Raw genomic sequence first — 22,431 nt, 5'->3', positions numbered from 1 at the left:
TTAATCTAAGACAATGCTGAGAAGCAGCAAGTCTCATCTGTAGTTATTTGAGCACTTAGATTCCAGAGTGTGGAAGACTAGTGCATTGGAAAGCAGAAAGACGGGAAGATCAATGGCTAAAGTTGTCCTATTACTTGGCTTGGAGTTGGGAAGAGGGGAAACACATAAATCTTTTGCCCCAATTACAGTGTTTGCTAATTGCAATTATTTACTGTTCTCTCTCTCTCTCTCTCTCTCTCCCTCCCTCCCTCCCTCCCTCCCTCCCTCTCCCCCTCCCTTCCTCCTTCCCTCCCTCCCTCCCCCCTCTCTCTCTCACACACACCTTTCATTATTTTTTGAGGGCAAGGGGAAAAAAGGTACTTCCTTTGGTGGAAAGGTTATTTTGAAAGTAAGAGACTGAAGTTCACTCTGCTCTGTTTCCAGTGTCCAATTTCTAATTGTTTTAAATAAAAGAAATGGAAACACATTGGTAATATATGTACAGTCATAGATCCCAAAACAGGATTAAAATTTGAAACATTCAGTGTATAAAAGTCTAGTTTGCAGCAGAAAGGAAGCACATCTAGATTTATATTGGGTACATCAGGCTTGCCTCTCCCATCCCAGAGAGCAAAAAAATGTCCAAAGATTCACATCTCAGCTCCGAAGAGCTTTCTGGAACTTTCTGGAAGGTTGGGAGATCCAAAGTGGCAGGTAAAGGAAAGTGAGGGGGCAGATGAGAGACATAGCTTACTTCAGAAGTAAGAAAAAAAAAATAGCAAACACCGTCAAAATACAAGCAATGGCTTAAATTTCCACATGTGTGGATGGATGCGGTAAATCCAATGATTGGCAGGTATGCCTGGATGGAGAGGCCATCCAGAAGGAAGGAAATTCCATAAGGAATCTTAATCTCTCGCCCTCTCTTTCCCACCCATCTCTCTGATACAACAATTTAAATGAAGAACAGCAATTTTATTGCAACTATCATGCGGTTTTTTGTTTGTTTTGGCTTTGAAGGTTCATGGATATTAAAGAGAACTCAGGAAAACTTGACTTCAACTTGCTTTCACCATCGAAGAAAGATTATTGGGCTATGTTGGCCTACAACAGATCTAAGCTTTGCAATATTCTTCTGTCCAATGAACTGAATCGGCGGCTTTCCACCCACGGAGTTATCTCAAATGCATTGCATCCTGGAAATCTGATCTACTCATCCCTTCATCACAACTGGTGGTTGTACACCCTCCTCTTTACACTGGCTCGACCTTTCACCAAGTCACTGGTAAGAGCATGATATTTAATACATGTTGATTGATTGAGAGATTGGCTTTTTTTTTAGAAATTCTCTTATACTTACTGCGTTTTCAACCATTCTTAAATTTGTTGATCTTGACCATTTATATAATGGTGGCCCTTGTGGTCAAAAAAGGCTGCATCCCTTGATTGTTTGGGTTGGTCTTTGATAAACTCTTGTGTGTTTTCAGAGTTATGTGGTTTGGTTCTATGTGTCATATGTCTGAATATGAGTTCCCTGCTGTGGTCGGGATTTGAGAGAAATCAGAGCTATAGATTACATGCTTGGGAGTGGGGAGAAGGATCCCAGGACAAATGAGTTGCGTTGAGAAGTATAAAAAGAAATATTGACCTCTATATGAAAAACGAACAAGTAAGCTTAGAATATACTGTATGGATGATTAATTCTATAGCACCTCATTGATGTCTAAATTTAGGAGTTGCATGTTGCTACAGTTCTGCCTTAGAAAAAAATGTTGGCATTGTCAAATAGGAGAGTAAATAAAGTATCATGTGTTAAGGCTGAAAGAGCCTAGCAGATGTTTCAGCAAACTGAATTTTTAAATCTTTTGCGTTAATAAAGGATAGAAATTTGAACTGATTGGTTACGCTTCCTAATTCAATGCACAGCCAATGGTGGCTGTTGAGTTTTAACAGATGTGTTGCGTGCTGTCTCTCTTTAAATGAATGGGAATATAATACTGGGACTATTGCAGAATTATAATGTATAATCATGGGAGAGGGGGAAAAAAACCATCCTGACTATTGGCGAGTGATATGATTTTTAGAAATGAATAGAAGAAATAAGGGAAATTGCAGGGGTTTGAAAGCTGACTGATAACAATCCTTGATTTCTTATTTATTTCTTTTGCAACATATACTGTATATGACTTTGGTTCTGTACAATTGGTTGCTGGCAAGATATGTTCTAACAGTGTTTAATCATCAGTTAGTGTGAAAGGAATGTGCACATGATCCCAATTGCTAGGGTAGTTTTGTTTTTTCTCTACTGGTACATTTTTGCATGCTGTTTTTTAACACAACTGTCCAGAGAGAGCCAGTTGCACAGAAGACAATATATCAGGATGAGGATGAGTTGCTGCACCACAAAAGTGTTGATACATAGCCCAAACCAACTCAAGTCAACTAAGAAGTGATTGTGCCTCCAGCTTCATAATTCTGGAGAGTTTAGATTTTAAGCTTTTATCTTGGCATATGATCTTAACCACTACAATAGTTTATAGCATTAATAGAGATCTAATGGGAATTACAGCAATAATAGTTATTTTAGTTTGAAGAGTTACAGTATTAGCTGGAATAAATATTTTGTCTAATTCTATTAGCTTTATGCAACTCATACTCAAGCTCAGTGCTTCTGATTTTGACTTCTTTGTTCTGCTCAAATGGTTGAGCTCATTATATAAGGCTATGCTGGTCAGTGACCAAAATAAAGATTTTGATTTGATTTGATATGCCATAGTACAAATAATTAAGGCAGCCTTCAAGCAGCAGATGTTTCAGTTATTATCCTTATACAAAATATGCTGCCTGACCCAAAGCTCTGTGATTATTATTTTTTTAAAACCAAAACAAGTTAAATCTAAACAGACACAACAACCTTAAAAAATCCTATAACTTTCAAAAAAAAAAATCACTAAAGTGGTTTTAAATCTTCATTCTAGGTTGTCTCAAGATGCCAACTCATACTGAACTAATAAAAGTTTCCTATTTCAACAAAATGATTTATTTTGATTCTAAATAATTTGGGAACATGCTAAGGGTTGTGCATGAAACTTCTAAGCGAGATCCCCAGGTTCTTGTGTTGAACAATAAATCAGAACAGAAGCCTGTTGTGTATATAGAACAGGTGCCACCTCTATTGGCCCTTTGCTGTCTTAACTCTGATAAAAGTACAAATATTCAAATAAGGTAAGCTGTGTTATTAAAGACTCATCCACATCTGTCCACACTCTTCTTTTTCTTCTTAATAACACTTAGCAATAGTACTTAGACTTATACACTGCTTTACAGTGCTTTACAGCCCTCTCTTGCCCCCAACAATTTGGGTCCTAATTTTACCCACCTCTGAAGGATGGAAGGCTGAGTCAACCTTGAGCCTGGTGAGATTTGAAATGCCAAATTGGAGGCAGTCAGCAGACGTAGCCTGCAGTACTGCACTCTAACCACTGTGCCACCATGGAAAAGAAACTTGAACTTGCTTTGGAGAAAGTTGAAAGTTGATTATCCAGGGTTTGAGGGCTTTATTTTTTGTTTTTGTTTTGCTGGTCTCTTGTAATTGTATATTGTAATTGTATCTTGTATTTTCATTGCTTTCCCATTTGACATATCTTCCCACTTGATGGGAATATGTTCAATAAGGCACCAGCACAGCAGATAAGCCACATAGGTTTGTGAGTAGGCATGTAACGTCCCTTCTCAGAGTTTCTAAAGTTAAAAAGTTGGGTCACAGTTACTGTGCCATTTCCGTACTTAGCATTTCAATTTTTAGTTTCCTCCTGATTCCTCCCATTTCTTGTTGGCATCTCCCGCCAAGAGAGATTGTGTGTTCTTTCTCCCTTCAACCCAACTTACTGATATTAAGTAAGTTTCAAATTAAGGCTTACATTTATGCACCCTCCAGCTCAATTTTTCTGTTATATTCAAAAAGGTATGTTGCTTACTTTTTGCCTGTAGTTTGTATCATAAGTTTGCAAAAAGAGTCAATCAGTTGCTGAAATGGAAAACAAACAATTATTTCTCAAGAAAGAAAGGGGGCAATGTTTACATTTCTAATAAACCAATTTCAGTTTATTTATGACATGTTATATTTGTTCAGTAAATACTTTAATTTTGTTTCCAAAGCTCACAGCGCTTGATACTGACACCCAAATCACAGACTTTTGCAAAAAGCAGGCTTTTGCAAAGATGTACTTTAATTTTAGACATTTGTGCATTAGGTAGCCATAGTATATCTCAAAGCTTTAAGCCAATAATTTATTTACCCTGTAAAAATTAGTCTGCCGTAAATGGCATTTAATATTGAAACTAAACTGTACCATATAATTATAGAATATTTTTGTTCCAGATTGTCAGATTTACAAAAAACATGGTGTTGATGGAGTTATGTCAAACTTCTAGTGTGGAAAAGAAGGGGAGGTAATATATCTCCGTGGTTATGTGGCCAGCATGTCTAAATGCTGAAGGCACACGGAACGCTGTTACCTTCCCACCAAAGGTAGTTCCTATTTTTCTACTTGCATTTTTACATGCTTTAGAATTGCTAGGTTGGCAGAAGCTGGGACAAGTAACGGGAGCTCCCTCCGTTACGCGGCGCTAGGGATTTGAACCAACAAACTGCCAACCTTTCTGATCGACAAGCTCAGTGTCTTAGCCACTGAGCCACTGTCCCTTGCATAAAGTTTCTCAAAGTTTGCTTTGTGCAGATATTTTTTTTAACCACTTCCTGACTTCTAGAAATGGCCTGGTTTCTTTTCCTTACGGTGGTCTTTATTTCTTCTCCTGCCATTTTTTGAAAAACTGCAATACCACTTAAAACCTCTCCCCAATCAGTTTCATGCGATAGCTTCTCTTTAATCATTTACATTCTGGGGAAAGTCAAATATTCCATAAGAAGCCAAAGTAATCTAGCTGAATGTATACTGTTTGTGCAGCTGGATATTTTATTTATTTGAAGTATTGAAAGAAGTCTCCTCTGACTTGGCAGGGGTGAAAAAAAAAAGACAGTGAATAAACAGTAAGAAGGGCCAAGTAATCTGAGCCAGAAAGTTGCTTCTTTTAGAGCAAAGCCTTGACAAAATATTTTCCATGTTCCAGAAAAGAAGCAGAAAAGCTCAAAAGCTTCATAATGTTCTTACAGTATTGTTGGAGTCCCCCCCCCCCCCCCTTGGCTGTTCTTTAAATTCAAGTATTGCAAAAGTGAAATGATTGTCCCTTCTGATGTATTTCATTCATAACATTCTCCTTTGGACAGTCATAATGAGCTTGTCGATCAGAAAGGTCGGCAGTTTGATGGTTTAAATCCCTAGCGCTGCCTAACGGATTGAGCTCCCATTACTTGTCCAACTTCTGCAACCTAGCAGTTGGAAAGCATGTAAAAATTCAAGCAGAAAAATAGGAACCACCTTTGGTGGGAAGGTAACAGCGTTCCAAGTGCCTTTGGCGTTTAGTCATGCCGGTCACATGACCATGGAGACGTCTTTAGACAGCGCTGGCTCTTCGACTTTGAAACCGAGATGAGCACTGCCCCCTAAAGTCATAGCACATATGTGCAAGGGGAACCTTCACATTTACCTTTAATAAACACATGGCATTTAAATAAGTTTTTTTCTCCTTTTGGGGTGTGGTGGTCATGTTATCTCATGATTACTTATGATCACTTCTGGGTTTGACATACTGCCTTGCAATACTTAAGTAACCCACTCTCATAGGGGTCTCAGTATGGTCTTTATGGACCTTCTTGATGTTCCTCAGAGACACTTAGACTATTATTGTGAAAACTGTAGGCATGAAAGCCCATGAAAACCACCAGAAACTCTGGACTGACTAAATATCCCAGCAATTGTTTACCAATGTTATTGGCTTTCCAACTGAATTCCTAGGTTGCTTAGCATTTTCTTTTTTTTAAAGTACTTTCATTAAACATTAGAATTACAGTAAAAAGAACTAATATAAATTAAAAATTGAAAGTATAGAAAATAAGGAAGTACAGAAAAGAAAAACAGAGAAAGAGAAAAGAAAGAAAAATAAGGATATAGTAAAAGGAAAAAAAGGAATATATAAAGAAGTGACTTCCCCTTCATCACAACATATAAACAATTTTAATAACTTATCACCTTCTCAACAACAAATGGTCTCTTCTTCCCATATGCTGTCTCTTATCTGGAAATAAATATTCATCATTTCAAGATTGATTTAAGAAAAAGTCCATTAAGAATTAGCAGATATAACTTTGATGAAATAAAACAACTTTATAGTCCTTCCTTTTATTTCTAACAATCTTGATCTTTACCATCTTTTAGCTGATCACCCGGCGTAGCCTGGGCATGTATTTATCCCAATCATGTATTAGAGGGAGCCCCCTTGTGGAGTACAATGAAGCAGTTACCATGGCAACTCCACTGTGCTGTACAGTAGAAGACATTTTAAGGCACAACAGGATGTATCTTAACAGCACTTGAATCCAAAATGCACACTATCACTGTCAAAAGTACTGTGACTTGACACTATAGACATAATTCAGTCCTTTTCATTTCAGCGGCCCATGTGTTCCATAGTTATGCTGGATCACACACATGGACACACACACACACAAAACCCGAGGGATGTTAGGGGTGTCTTACACCCCCCACATTATTTGTTTCCATAGAGTAAGTCATCTGTTTACCAAGTTTGGTTGAAATTGCTCGAGGCGTTCTGGAGTTATGCTGGAACACACACACACACACACACACACACACACAGTCATTTTTATTTATATATATAGAAGGAGAAGAATGTCTTACAATCTGCAATGTCTTACTATCTTCAGCACTAGAGGGTGATCTCAAGTTCTCTCCATGTCCCAGAAGGAGTTATTGAAGATTGAATCTCCTCACTTGCTTTTCAGCTCGGCTTTTGAACTGTCTTCATTCAACATTTGTTCCCCAGAAGCGCACAAACAATTAGAGTGGTCATGACTGATTTCCTTAAATATCTAGGGGCCAAAGTCTTCCTGTTGGACTTAAGTAGAATAGCATTATATGTGATAGTTGTGAAGGCAACATGATAACATCTTCTTTCTGCTGACTGTAATTGGCATCCTCAGTGCTACTTTTAAGCATATTGAGGTATACTGGATTTTGAAATATGGGCATTATTTTAACTTAGATAAGTTTGGTATACATCATATCACAAAATAATCTTTTGAAGTAAGTATAATATACTGCTTAGTTCCTACGATACTTGTATGAATTCATCTAAAATTATTTACCGTATGTGGTGGAATGATTGATCCCACTCAATTCTTCTGGTTCATTTCCTGGAGAAAAGAGAATAAATATTAATAAATTGATCACCTAGGGCTCAGTATAAAAAATAATAGACATTTATCTAGCCCAGTTTTTATTTAATTATTATGGAAATAAAGGTGGAGAAATAGAGAGGGAAAAAACCACTATGTTTGAATGTTGCATTTATACCTTTACAGTTCAGTTGTATTTATGTCTCTGGAGATTTTTTATCAATGAAAGAGGGAGGCACCATGCAAAATTTTATTTCCTGTTTGCAGAGGCCAATAGATATGATAAATCATATCAATCTCAGTCTGCTATCAGGGTGATAAATATAAAAAGCATAGCCATGTCCCATCCATAATTTTAGTGACACCATATTTTTTGCAGTTTCTTAATATCAATATTGATATGAGCAGCTCTTCTCTGTGTGTCAGAAATCCATATTACAGCACTTGAAGAATTATATTAATTGGAGAAACATTATTTCTAAAGCTGCTACTTGAGAGGAATTATAATATTGGAAAAAGCTCTCCCAGAAAAAGAGATAAATATAAGCCCTTGGTGATAAAAGACATTTCAAATAGGCCATTTTTGATGCGTAGAAAGACTTGTTCATGTAGAAAATAGATTTTTTGTTATTCTGCATGTACAAAGTTTGCCTGAGAAGAACTGTTGGTTTTTGAAGCAGAACCTTCCAGATGGAGTCCCTATTCTCCTTATTGCAAGGGAGGGGAGAGGAGGGAAAGGAGAGGGGAGGGAGAGAGAAAGGAGAGGAGAGGGGAGGAGGGGAGAGGGGAGGGGAGGGAAAGGAGAGGAGAGGAGAGGGGAAGAGAGAAGGAGAGGGGAGAGGGGAGGGGAGGGAAAGGAGAGGAGAGGGGAAGAGAGAAGGAGAGGGGAGAGGGGAGGGGAAGGAGAGGAGAGGAGAGGGGACAAGAGGAACAAAACCGGTAAAGTCAATTGACAGCTTCTCCTATTAAGCTCAGATGAGGAGAAAGTTATGAAAAATCTGGAGAAAAAATAATCAAAGAGACTTCTCTTAATTTTACTTAATTCTGTACTATTATTATTTTTTTGATCATGTAATTATTTAGTTATTATTCGGCTCTTGCTGGTTTCATTTCTTTGGACAAATTACTATCTCTGGGAATTTATATAAAGTGATTGGTCTATGGCAATAGTTCCCAGCTATATGTGCAACAGATGGACTCAATAATAATCTGTGTTGGAGTTTGTAAATCTCTGAATTTATAAACATTTTCAGTGATTTACAAATAGCAATACTATTCATGGAAATAATACGGTATTTCTTCCTACCCTGCGGGACCTAGGTTTTGACAGTGATTGGTGAGAATTAAAATACATAAAGGTAAGATCCATTGGTTTTTTGGCATGCCCTAAATAATGATATATTTCTTGGTTTTTTTTTAAAGGTAAGGTGGCATTGTCATAATGTTAACACTTTTCTAATTCCAATCATCCTCATTATTACTATTTGTCTAGAGAAAACATTATTCTAAATATCCAGAGAAGATAGCACCAGATACATTCTCATATGCAACAGCTTTCCCAGGCGATTGAAAATGGCACATATTCACTGCTGCTTGTTTGAAAGCCAAGATTGGCCCCTGAACCGATATGATATACTGTCCGGTATGTGATAAGTAAAACAGCTTTTAGTTTGGACAAAGCTCAACTTTGTAATGTGTCAGTCTTGATTAAATTAAGAAAGTGTCGGAGCAAATAATTATATGTGCAGAGTAACCAGAAAAGAAACAAGTTAGCTTCATAGATTTTAATTTATAGGAGGGGTCGGCAACCTTAAACACTCAAAGAACCACAAAGGTCCTAACCGAAAGCCCCCCGGTCAATTTGGAGCCAACCAGAAGTCTGGTTCCCCCACCATAGAGTCTCCTCCTAGCGTGGCATCCTTTTTCCTCTACCTGTCCTAACTGAAAGTCCTATGAATTGTGAAGCCAACTGGCGACAGGGAGCCACAACAGAAGGATGAAAGAGCCACATGTGGCTCCAGAGCCGTGGGTTGCTGACCACTGATTTATAGACACCTCATAGAGACACATTTGCACCTGAGTGTTTTTGAGTTTTACTTAATTTTGAAAGTATTCCTTGCTTCCGAATTTCTTCCATTCCCTCCCCATTTTCCCCATTTTCTTTTTCTTTTATTCTTTTTTTTCTTTTTAAAAGAGTGATATTTCCTTTGTAGTCTTGGGAGACTTGTACTTCTCTGCCAGCTTGAATAACTGGCCATGTTTCAGCACCAAATGTCAAGAGTAAACAGATGAGAATGTGTGTTATATTTTTACTTTGTTGTCAGATGCTATTGGTTTGTCATTTTTTCCGAGAGTTGTATTTATCGCAACAAATGCTGTTACCACCACTGCTCTGCTTCTGTACACTTTCATCAAAACTATTCTCTCGAGGTCAAGTAAATGAATTACCAACTTTATCCCCCCCGTTATCCATTGAAAAGATTTTGCTGCTGACACTTTAGAGCAAAACCGGTTATTCTTTTGTTTGTTTGCAGTAGAACAAAGCCACCAGATCATAATGTTAACTGTCATTTTTTTAGAAGACAGAGAGGCTGCTGAGTGAGGACTGGGAGGAGGACTAGAAAATAATATACCACATGGGACTCGGCATTTAATATCCTGCTGCTTGCAAAACAATGCAAATTGAATTATAATTAATTATTAAATTATGAACTGGCCAGGGCAGGCTAAATTTTGAAGCTGAGATCACTCACTTCCATGTTTTATGTTAGGAGATCTGTGTTTATATACCGCGTTTCTCCAAAAATAAGACAGGGTCTTATTTTCTTTTGACTCCCAAGATAAGCACTTGGCCTTATTTTTGGGGAGATCTTATTATTTTTGCAGCAGGCAGTGAGCATGGTCACCTCATGGTTGCTGATGTGTTGCAATATTTTGGGGGGAGGGCTTATTTTAGCGCATGCAATCAAAAGCCCAATTGTGCTTATTATTCACAGAGGTCTTATTTACGAGGAAACAGGGTAGACACACAGGGTTATATGCATACCATTTGTTCAGAAATGGCTCTTTCTTGTGTTATGCATAGTTTGTTGACCCAAGGTTGCACACTTCTCATTAGAAAGAGATGTGGCAGGTTACTGCTAATGGGGCCACAAAAGGTTTTAAACCTTCAGCTAATGGGAAAGTACCAAGTTCTTTTGAAGGGGTTAGTAGTTGTCGAGTGTTCCATAGGACTTTTTGTTGCGATCAAGAAATCCACAACAATACGTTTTTAATTAGGTATTGTGCTTGGTGTCTTAGAACACTATTAATGCCCAACCACATTGTTATTGAAAATTGATTTTGGATATTTAACTGACTAATTGAGATGGGCAACTATAGAAATTGAATGAATGAATGAATGAATGAATGAATGAATGAATGAATGAATGAATGAATGAATATTTCACCACCAAAGAATATGCCTTATGTCAGCAAACAAAGTTGGAGAGAATGCAATGTTTGGTAAAATAGAATTAAATCATCATACACACACACACACACACACACACACACACACACACACACACACTCTCCCCAAAGCACCTCTTGCAATAACAACTGTAATAGGATCTTGCTAAAAATTGTCATGCATATATGTGTGTCTGTGTGTGAAATAATAAAGCTAGGGCAAGTTTATTTCAAACATCTTATTCCCCTTACCAAGATTTATGACTGTTGCGCTCTGAGAATATGTATTCCTGTTTTAACGTTTGCATTTTTGGCCACATTATTATGAATTATGAACTGTAGACTCTTTTAATTCTGTGTTTCTGTTAAGGGAATCTCTGGGTTTCGCTTTCTATTTTCAATCCTTAAAACCCAGGACTGGTGCAAAACCCTACAACCAGTATCTCCAGCCCCACTTAAGCAAGGATGATTGTATAGCTTTTTATTGTTCCAAACTTTCCCAACAGCTGATATAGCCAGAATCCCAAAGAAGGATCCTCTGTAGACCATTTATGGCATTTTGCTGCAATTAAACTCCTCTGGTTTTAGCCCTCTGGCAATTTAGTACCTTTTTACATATGCACATTATGAACTTTTGACCAGGGCTTGGTACTCGTATATTAGAGAGCAGCTTTTGAGGAGAGGCTTAACAAGTTCCTTGGAGTATTACTTTCTCAGCCTGTTGTAGAAGAGGTAATTGAGAGGCCATTCCGCATCTTTCTTATGATCCTCTCCCTCTCTCCCTCCCTCCCTCTCTCCCTCCCTCCCTCCCTCCCTCCCCCCCTCTCTCTCTCTCTCTCTCTCTCTTCCCCTTTCCATGTTTCCCTTGGAAGCTTGTAGCAAGAGCTCTCAGAGTGTGTGTGATTGATCTTTTATTCAGTAGCTAACGAGAACTGTGATTCTATTAGTGCTCTACAAGGCAAGGGAACAGTGATTTAATGAAGTGTCTAGTGAGCTGGTCATAGATTTATCCCGTTGTCTCTAATTTGCGGAGCCATTGCAAGTCAGTAAAAGAAACGGCACTTATGCCACCATCAGGCAGGTATTTTCTTCATAAATTGTTGTAAGGTCAGATGTAGTTACCTTCGCCGAGACGATGCCTTCCCTCCTCGGGGTCTCCCGATGACAGCCGCTGCGCTAAGGACTCAGCGAAGCGGAAACCTGAAGATCAGAGGTGCATTCTGAAGTCCCCCTCAGCTGATGCAAGAGCAGATGAACTGCCAACAATGGCTAATAGAGTCATAATTGGCGATTAGAACTGGAAAAGCACAACGACATCTCAATACAAACTGGTGTGTACTAAATTCAACTGCCAGCTGGCGTTCCAACACAGTCATGTGTGTTCTCCAAATTTCAATTCCAAGCAATTAGGTAATGTCTTTAGATAGTTATTGGGCAGCTGTTAGAGGAAGCAGGGTGGAAGCTAGCGAAGGGAAAAGAATCACAGGCTCATCAAAACACATCCACTGTAAATTGACATTAATGTGCTGTCTGTAGACTTAGCTGAGCATGTAACTTGTGGGCTTTAACTCTGAAATCTTGCGGTAGAAAGTTGGTACACATTGTTTTAAATAGCCAGAGTTTGTGCATGGGTTCGTATATTCAAACATAGACTAGTGATGGCTAAATATTGGAGACGAAATTGGGATATTAGAAGAAATAGAATAGAATAGAATAGAATAGAATAGAATAGAATAGAATAGAATAGAATAGAATAGAATAGAATTCTTTATTGGCCAAGTGTGATTGGGCACACAAGGAATTTGTCTTTGGTGCATATGCTCTCTGTATACATAAAAAGACAAGATACATTTATCAAGAATCATAAAGTAGAACAATTAATGATAGTCATAGGGTACAAATAAGCAATCAGGAAACAATCAATATCAATATAAGTCATAAGGATAAAAGCAACAAGGTTACAGTCCTGCAGTCATAAGTGGGAGGAGATGGGTGATAGGAACGATGAGAAGACTATTAGTAATAGAAATGCACATTAGTGAATAGTTTGACAGTGTTGAGGGAATTGTTTGTTTAGCAGAGTGATGGCGTTCGGGAAAAAGTGAGTGGTATAATGAAATTTGGAGTATCGTAACAAATGATAAATTAACAACAGAAATGAAATTTTAAAAAAAGGATGATCAAAGCAAATAATTATAATGAAATATGGGGGGATTTTATAAACTCAGTGTTGCTGGAAGGCAAAAGGAATAAACTTACTCAAGTATATACTGTATGTTGTTTTGGAGGGGATAAGGGCACAATTGGAATATATTATATATATTTTAGTTGTTATGGATGAAGAAATATAAGGGAGGGGAAGGGGTCTCCAGGGAGGGTTTCATATTTCTTTTTTTCTTTTTTTTTTTTTGTATTTAGATGTATAAGTACTATGTTTGTATACATTTCCACCCCGAACCACCCCAATGAGGCCGTCGAAATGATGTCCCGGTGTCTGGAGGCCGTACGGGTCTGGATGGATGGCAACCGACTAAAACTCAACCCTTCCAAGACGGAGTGGCTGTGGCTTCCGGCCTCCCGGTTCAACCAGGTGTTTCCATCTCTGGCCATCGGGGGCGTCCAACTAGCCCCCATGGAACAGGTGCGCAATTTGGGCGTCCTCCTGGATGCCCGGCTGTCCATGGATAACCATGTAACAGCCGTGGCAAGGGGGGCGTTCCATCAGGTCCGCCTGATGCGCCAATTGCGCCCCTTATTGGACCGGGATGCCCTACGCACAGTCACCCATGCGCTAGTGACGTCTCGCCTGGATTACTGCAATGCTCTCTACATGGGGCTTCCCTTGAGATGCACTCGGAGACTACAGTTGGTCCAGAACGCGGCCGCGCGGGTGATTATGGGGAGGACTAGGTACTCCCCTGTAACACCTCTCCTGCGCGAGCTGCACTGGCTTCCTGTGGTCTACCGAGTGCGTTTCAAGGTTTTGATTATGATCTTTAAAGCGCTTCATGGCACAGGGCCTAGTTATATGCAGGATCGCATCCTGCCCCACACATCCCTACGACCAATTCGCTCACACAGAGAGGGACTTCTCCGGGTGCCGTCCGCCAAACAGTGCCGGGGGGCGACACCCAGGAGCAGAGCCTTCTCTGTGGTGGGCCCAGCCCTGTGGAATGACCTCCCCCGTGACATCAGGATTACTTCCGATCTCCGCTCCTTCCGTGTACAGCTGAAGACCCACCTCTTTCAATTATCTGGCCTGGCTCAATCGTAATTATTCTTATTCCTCCTAACTGTTTTTAAATTGTATTTTAAACGTTAAATCTTGATTTTATATTGGGTTTTTACAATTGGGGTATTTTAATGCGGGTCTTTTAACTGTCTATATGATGTAAATTGTTTACCTCCTCCGAGTCCGTGTTTGTGTATCTGTATGTATGTTCTGTATGTACGCCTATGTGTTTTATATATTTTCTGTGTTTTATATGCCCCATTGTACGCCGCCCCGAGTCCTACTTGGAAAGGGAGCGGCTAATAAATTCAAACTTATTATTATTATTATTATTATTATTATTTGTATTTTTAAAAAATTAAATAAATAAATTTAAAATATATAAATATATATAGATTTTTGAAGATATGAGTAGAAGGATCTCTATTTGGCTTGCTAAAGTGAGCTATTAATAATAATAAAAATGATAATTATTCTTTTGCAGGACATTATTTCTAAAGCTTGTGTTAGAGGATTCTCTTCCATGCGTTAACTACAGATCATCTTTCTTTAGGATTAGAACTTGGGATAACCGGAAGACAGGGCAAGGCAAATATTAAAATGGTAGATAATGAAACAGAGATGCTTCTTCATCAGTTAATTAACAAATGCTTATCCTCTGCTCCGATAGCTCTTAGAGAAGAATTGTAGAAATATTACTATCATTGTCAGCTGCCTTGAAAACTGATTTGAGTAGGAAGCATGGGTATAAATCAAATACATAGCGATGTAGTATGGGGCAGCAGCTAGAAAGCTGTGACCTCTCTTAATGTTAAAAAAAAAAAGTTTTGTGCAACTTACTTGTTTTGTACATAAACACAAAAGAAATGAAACAATTCATTGGATGGAAGCCTATTAGTGTGTGGCATACGTTGTATTCCAAGGTAGCTTCTATTTTGACACTAAATGGTTCTATATTCTTGGGTGAGGCAGCTTTTGCTTTAATAACCTTCTGAACAAGATTTTCTAGGGCCATTTGATTATATTAAGAGGAGGAGAAGGCAAAATAAGACATGATCCAAGGAGTCTGGAAGTTGAGTCATGGCCACTGGGCTTCAATCTGAAGAAGCTATTTGGATAAGCAGAGAAACAACGAACAAGAGAAGGAGTCCAGTCGCCATCACTCAATTTCCAGACAACTCTATATGAATGACTGACAATCTTCATCGACATATGCTCCAAGGATATTCCTGGCTATATAAAAGCTAGCTCAAGTATGGGACACTTTGTGGGGATTGTAGGCATAACCGAGAACATCAACATGCTTACCATAAAAGGGAAGAGCTGTTTCTTCACCAAGCATCTGGTGTGATAGGAGGTAAATTGATGAGATAACTTCCTTCCTCCTCAAAAAGCTTTTAGCCAATCATTTTTATTTCCACCTCACTCTTTTCTTCCACTAGGCACATAGACAAACTTCCAAATAACCCCTTTAATCTCATTGTTGTTTATTTGATTTCCATTGCAATATTTCAAGCAGAGTCAAAGCCACATGAAGGATTTTAATCATATTCAACCTGTTTGGCGTTACTCCTTCCTACTAACTTTTCTCCTAGATGTGGGAATCTGGAACAAATTGCAGGATCCTGACTCTCCTCTAAACATTATTTCTGAAAATGCCTGAAGAAAGCCTTCTTGTGAGAAATGGTAGTCTCACCATGCTGTGTGTGTATGTGTGTTCCTTTCATCTCTTTGTTATGCACCATTATAACAGATCGCCGAAATACAACAGATGCTTGTAGTCATACTTTTCCAGTTCTCTGTGACAACACTGTGCAATTTGTACTCTTGTCATCATTCTCAAACAGCCGTAATAGTCTGATATGAAATATCCCAGTACTTCAACATCTTTTGTGGGTTTTCATTCAAAAGGGATTTTTTTGGGGGGGGTGGGGGGGACTGGCTTTGTCTGAAAAGCAAGATAGAAAAATAATAGGTTGTTCTTCTTTTTCTTCTTCCTCCTCCTCCTCCTCCTCCTCCTCCTCCTCCTCCTCCTCCTCCTCCTCCTCCTCCTCCTCCTCCTCTTCTTCTTCTAAGCCTAATGCCCTTTGAAGCTTCGCTCCATGAAGTTATATTGCAGTCATATTGCAAAGGAGGCACACTGAAATGAACAGATAGAGTGGTAACATTTTATTTCTAGATTTCTACCAATTGTAACGACTCATCGGGGGAATGTCACAAAGACGAAAACTTATTGAAAGAGGCAGTCAGGAGCAGGGAAGAGATTCCCAGTGGATGCAAAAATATCAGTGTTAAAGAGATGGCTGAGTTGAAACTCCTCTCAACATCTCTAAGGATTCAGAGAGGGCCTCTGGATATGCAGGTCCCATGTTTCCAACTTAAATGGAAAAATGTCTGTTGAGGAGCAGTTCAATAGACTGTTCTATCTGCGCTTTTTCTGAATTTGCAGGAATCAGAAAACACCCACTAAGAAAATTCTGTAAATTATTACAAGTACAATACCCCTGTTACTCTGATTTTTTGGTTCTTCTTCTCCTCCACGCCATTCTTCTCCGCAACTTTTTCCTCTTACTCTTTTCTAATTAAAAAAAAAACTAGCATTTTCCATTGATGTAAATCTTACAACATGCAATTGGGTAAAGATCTTAAATTGTCCTACAGAAGGCTACTAGAAAGAGAACCATCTGTCTAAATGCCTAAATGTAAGTTTAAGCAAAGTTTTTAACTTTCTAAAATTGACATTTTCTCTCTCTAATGCAAGCTAATTATTGCATTGTCTTTCCATTTTGTCATCTTAAAAAAAATACATCTGTGATGAGACTAAACCTTTTAGTCCATAGATCATTTCACAAAAAAACTCTGCAAATGTCTTATTGTACATGACGTTGAGTCAAAGCTCATCCAGATCAATTAAAAACCCAACTGGAATTTAGCCAAGTGCTTTTTTTTTAAAAAATCTTCCTAATAACCAGATTTTTAAAAAGTGTATTTTAATCATACTGTGTGGGAAGATGGAGTTTATGCCTTAAAAGTGTACATATTCATATTTTGTATGAATATGTAAACTTTTCACATTTTTTTTCCTTTTTACTGCTTTAGTTTAGAAAAGACAAGGAAAAAAAAAACATTAAATACCAAGAACAAAAATAAATAAATAAGGAGAACATAGCCTCTTCGATATAGGTAGGTAGGTAGGTAGGTAGGTAGATAGATAGATGATAGATAGATAGATAGATAGATAGATAGATAGATAGATAGATAGATAGATAGATAGATAGATATTAAAATGGCTGTGTGTATGTATATGTGTGTTCCAGCATAACTCTGGAACCAGGGGTGGGTTGCTGCCGGTTTTACTACCGATTCACAACCCGTGTACAATACACGCACGCACACATGCCAGATAAATGCTGCGCACGTGTGCACTGCTCATTGTAGATTGTAAATCTTCGCGCATGAGCAGAACAATTTACAATGAACTGAGCACGTGCAGACGCTAGAAAACAACATGGCGGTGGCCCGGGGGCAGCAAGGGAATCGGTTCGGGGGGCATGGCAGGTCTGGTTTGCTGCCGGTTCTGCGACCCAGGCCTGAATTCCACTACTGGTTCGTCTGAACCTGGCCGAACCGGGAACAACCCACCTCTGTCTGGAACGCCTCAAGCAATTTTAACCAAACTTGATACACAGATGACTTACTCTCTGGAGAAAAATACTAGGGAACGGGGGTAAGACACCCATAACACCCCTCGGAGTGGGTGTTCTGTTAAGGTACAGCCTGTTGTGCCATACTGCCGTACTGGTTCTACTGTACAATGCAATGGAGTTGCCATGGTAACAGCTTCACAATACTCCAAAAGGGCTCTCCCTCTGGTAAGGGGGAAAATCCAACATTAGAATGCCCCCCTCTCTCCCTACCTACTGTCTATATCCATCCATCCATCCATCCATACGCACACAACACACACACACACGCGCGCACACACACACACACACACACACAAATAATATATCTGTTTACTTACTATGCCTGCCTGCCTGCCTGCCTGCACTGCCTGAATAAGGACCAGCAATTTTCTTTGGTAAATGAATGAATGGCAGATGTCCTTGTTATAAGTTCAAGAACAGCAGGCCAATTCAGTTGCTAAATTACAGCTTAATGCTCTCTATATGAACAGTGGCAAGTCTTGGAATTTATATACTCCTCATGAGTTTACAGTCATAAAAGGATTGCAAACACCCAGTTTTATTTTTAAACTCAGGACACCTTCTGTTTCCACTTAGAGTTACAGTAGTTGGAGAAGTTTGAAAACCAAGCCTGGATCTTAAATCACATTTGATCTTGTTTCTCTGATCAGTCACAGATTCCCAAATCCGATTAAGCCATTTTTTAAAAGGCATGGTTTGTAGAAAAAACCATACTAGCTAGCTTCAAACTTAGAGCAATGCATAAATTGGGGTTGATGAATGGATTCATGTTGCTGTCAACAGAAAACCAGATAAAGTACCTCTTTGCAGCTTGGTGCATAGTGCTGTGCAGGTCAAGAGAGTATGTGAAGGCAAGAGAGTATGTGAAGGCATTGCTTTTGTACATAACTCTAAATAATAGTTTACCATCATATCCAAAAAGGTCACATACCATCTAAAAATAATTTGCACAGTTGGAACTTTCATAACCCTTTCAATACCTTTAAGTAAATCTAATGCATATCTTGGTTGTACTTGAAATAAATACTGATGCATTATAATTGGTCAAGGAAGAAGACTAATGTTCCTTGACCATGCCTATTGACCAGTATATATTCGTGTACGTGGTAAATAATTTATTCTTTGAGAAAAATCTATGTGCATTATACCCTTTGATCTCATCATGAATTTCAAAGCCAACGATTCCATTTCGTTTCTTTTTTTTTAATTTTCAAAGAGGGCAGAAAAGAAAATCATTTTACAACTTTTTTTTTTTTAAAAAGTGGGACACACTTCTCTGTTAACACTCATCCATGCTAATGAGACTACGTTAATACATTTTTTAATCAAGGCGAAGCTATTGTACTCTGCAGGTGAAAAGTATATGAATACAAGACTTAATGCACCTAGTAGATTAAAAGAGAAATTAAAGACTTGAGACTGAGAAAAGATCAAAGGCTGTCTTTTCATTGTTCTTTTTATTGTTTATTGACTTCAAAAAGACTTCTTAGTTTAAGCTGACTTTAATATCTTTTGAATGCTCTTTTGTAAAGTGACTTTGAAAACTCATGGATAACGTCTTCATTAAGTGGAGAAAAACCTTGGTGAACATATAACTGTAACTCCGCTTTCATTATACAGGAAAAAAAAAGAACACTTTGCTTAATTATGATCTGTTTTTCTTTGTTTTTAATTTTATGAACATTTTGGGGAGGGGTTGAAATTCCTGCTGATTACAAAAGTACCGATTCCCAGACGTGTTAGTTTTCCACAGACATTTATAACAAGTTGGATTTTCATTCTATATTCACTAATAATGTTGAGGACGTAAGAATTACCTTTCTGAATCAAACAGTTGGATCTGCAAATCTGTTCTCACAAGTTTCTAGCTAGATGTTAAAAGCAAGACTATGCAAATGGATGAATCGATTAATGTCTCCACAACTTCAGGAATATATCTGCTTTTAATTGTGAGCGTTTCCATGGTGGAGAAGTATCAAGTCATCCTTTTGTAGTTTAATATAGCATTTTGCAGCAACATTTTGACTTACAATACAATACAATAGCAGAGTTGGAAGGGACCTTGGAGGTCTTCTAGTCCAACCCTCTGCCTAGGCAGGAAACCCTATACTGTTTCAGACAAATGGCTATCCAACATCTTCTTAAAGACTTCCATTGTTGGGGCATTCGCAACTTCTGGAGGCAACTTCTGTTCCACTGATTAATTATTCTAACTGTCAGGAAATTTCTCCTCAGTTCTAAGTTGCTTCTCTCCTTGATTAGTTTCCAACCATTGCTTCTTGTTCTACCCTCAGGTGCCTTGGAGAATAGTTTGACTCCCTCTTCTTTGTGGCAACCGCTGAGATATTGGAACACTGCTATCATGTCTCCCCTAGTCCTTCTTTCTCTTAAGCTAAACATACCCAGTTCCTGCAACCGTTCTTCATATGTTTTAGTCTCCAGTCCCCTAATCATCTTTGTTGCTCTTCTCTGCACTCTTTCTAGAGTCTCCACATCTTTTCTACATTGTGGTGACCAAAACTGAATGCAGTATTCCAAGTGTGGCCTCTACCAAGACATTATAAAGTGGTATTAACACTTCACATGATCTTGACAGTCAAAATCATTGTATCCTGTGTTCATTTAGAGTTGATCCCCACTATTGTTTTCCCAGCAATTCAGATGCAAATTAAGTACAAATAATAGAGGGATTAAACTTCAAGGGATGGAATATTATTGTGTAATTTTGCTATAGTCCAGTTTCCATAGATTTAAGAAAATTTGGACGCCTTAACAGTGTAACACAAATTAATTGTTGCAATCTTAATTCACAGCAGTTCCTACAGTGGAAATTACTTAGGGTATTTTCTGTTACTGAGTAATGCGGAGGGAGTTATACTTAGATATCTAAGGGACACTGCTCTGCTTGGCGTAGCAGTGGAAGACTTTTGGAAGGTCTTTGGAAGGCCCAACTTTGGATGACCTTGAGAAGTTCAGTCAAGTTTGACTTTGGTTGGCATTTGACCAGTGTAGGTGTTCTGATCTAGGCTTCCCTAAAAAAAACACAAAACAGATTCCTGGTTCCAACAAAACCCCTTTTATTAAACGAATGTGAATTCCTCTCATTCACATTCAGCAAACGTCTGGTAAACAGTCTTTCAAAGGTGAAGTTATGACCACAGACCTTATCTAGCTTGGAAAGCTGCCATGTAAATATTTTCCAAACGCAGTGCTGTGCAAGGAAAGACTTGGCACAGAGTCTCTGAGATTCATGGACAGATCTTCGCACTCCTGAAATAAACTAATGAACAAATTGTGTCCTGCAAAAGCCCACTCCCCTTTTGCTCCTCTTTTATTTCCTATGGGAGGGGCCATTCACCGCCCACCTGTGGCTTTACTCCCAAGTCTACCCTGATTTCTGAGTTGTTCTTTTCTTCTGGCAGCTCTGCACATGCGCACACTGAGAACAGGCTCCAGCTGTTCCTCTGCCTCACTGCTGTCTTGCTCCAAAGGCAGCTGAGACCTGCCAGACAGCTTCATCTCTGCCTCCAATGCAGAGGTCTCGTATGAACCTTCTCCAGCCTCCAGGACTGGCCCATGTTTCTTCCCAACCTCCTCATTGTCCGACTCTGCTGCCAGCTTCGCTTGCCACTGGCGGGCCACAGCAGTAGGTTAGACATAGCAAGCTGAAAAAGCAAAAAGCAAGAATGGAAGAACGGATGCTGTTGTAGAAAACCATCAGTGTGCCCCTGAAGGCACCAGGAGTTGAACTTGACTTGAAGGAGAGTTGAAGGGGCACCTGCCAATTAAAGAAAAAAACACCTGTGGAGGGTAGAACTACTGAGGTGATCACCTGTGTCAGAGCAGCATTTATTTCCATGCCACCTGCTGCAATTAAAAATGAAACCGTCGAGCAACTAATATGGTGATTTTTATCTACCAGCTGATATTATAATTAATGACTGTAGAGCCCCTATTATGTTTACTTCCAAGACATCAAGTGAAAAGCTGTTGTCATGCTTTAAATAATGAAAAAAAAAGTTTTCAATCTTGATAAATAGCTCAGTTGGATGCAGTTTAAAAAAGTTGAGAGCATATGCTTCTATCCATCAGGAACTATGCCTGTTGTTATCTTTCCTGTGACTCTTCAGAAGCATTTAAAAGTCTTGGATTCTGGATTGTTTAGAGTTTTTCCCAACCCCCACCCCACCCCCAATCCAAAATGCCAACATAATTGCCCAGGGTGGTAGGGATTTACTTCTAGTTGGGGAAGTACAATATGAGAATGTAATGAAGTATGATCGATTGTTGTATCCTTAAAAAAAAACAAAACATTTTTAGGAATTATTTTAGAAGGCAGCAGGAAATAATTTCCCTTAGTTTCAGTGACCGAGAATTTGACAAAACAGTTTTGAAATTTAGATATGTTGAAGTGATAGAGCAGCAAGAAAATTAAATGGGAGTGTATGTATGCCGATGTTTTCGTTTTGCTTTGATGTATTTTTGAAATTGCGTTCTTGTGCCTCTTCAATGACGAATGCAGAAGCAATTTATTTCTTGGTTAATATATTTTTCTGCATTTGTTTAATTTTGTTAGACAGCTTGATGCCATCTGAGAAAGTCTGATTATTTGATTGCAGGCTTATTTCATGCAGGTAGGAAAAAAATGCTTTGATAACTGTGGAAAAACATTCATGTAACAGCTTATCACGTCCCTTCTTTCTTTTAACTTTTCTATGCATGGAAAATTGCCTAGAATGTCTCAGTTG

The 22,431-nt window shown here is 38.7% G+C and overlaps 1 protein-coding gene across 2 annotated transcripts in view; it reads left to right on the top strand.

Moving 5' to 3' along the window:
• WWOX (WW domain containing oxidoreductase) overlaps positions 1–22,431 on the top strand; it is a 576,016-nt gene that overhangs the window by 139,800 nt on the left and 413,785 nt on the right. For both annotated transcript variants that reach the window (XM_081963372.1, XM_081963373.1), the window contains exon 8: positions 1,000–1,264. In XM_081963372.1, the coding sequence (XP_081819498.1) occupies positions 1,000–1,264 (265 nt within the window). The remainder of the gene's footprint in view (positions 1–999; positions 1,265–22,431) is intronic.

The sequence above is a fragment of the Natrix helvetica genome (genome assembly GCF_964273705.1).
Source record: "Natrix helvetica genome assembly, chromosome: 10".
NCBI lineage: Eukaryota > Metazoa > Chordata > Lepidosauria > Squamata > Natricidae > Natrix > Natrix helvetica.
The sequence above is the reverse complement of the archived record's forward strand: the minus strand, read 5'-3'. Positions and strand labels throughout refer to the sequence as shown.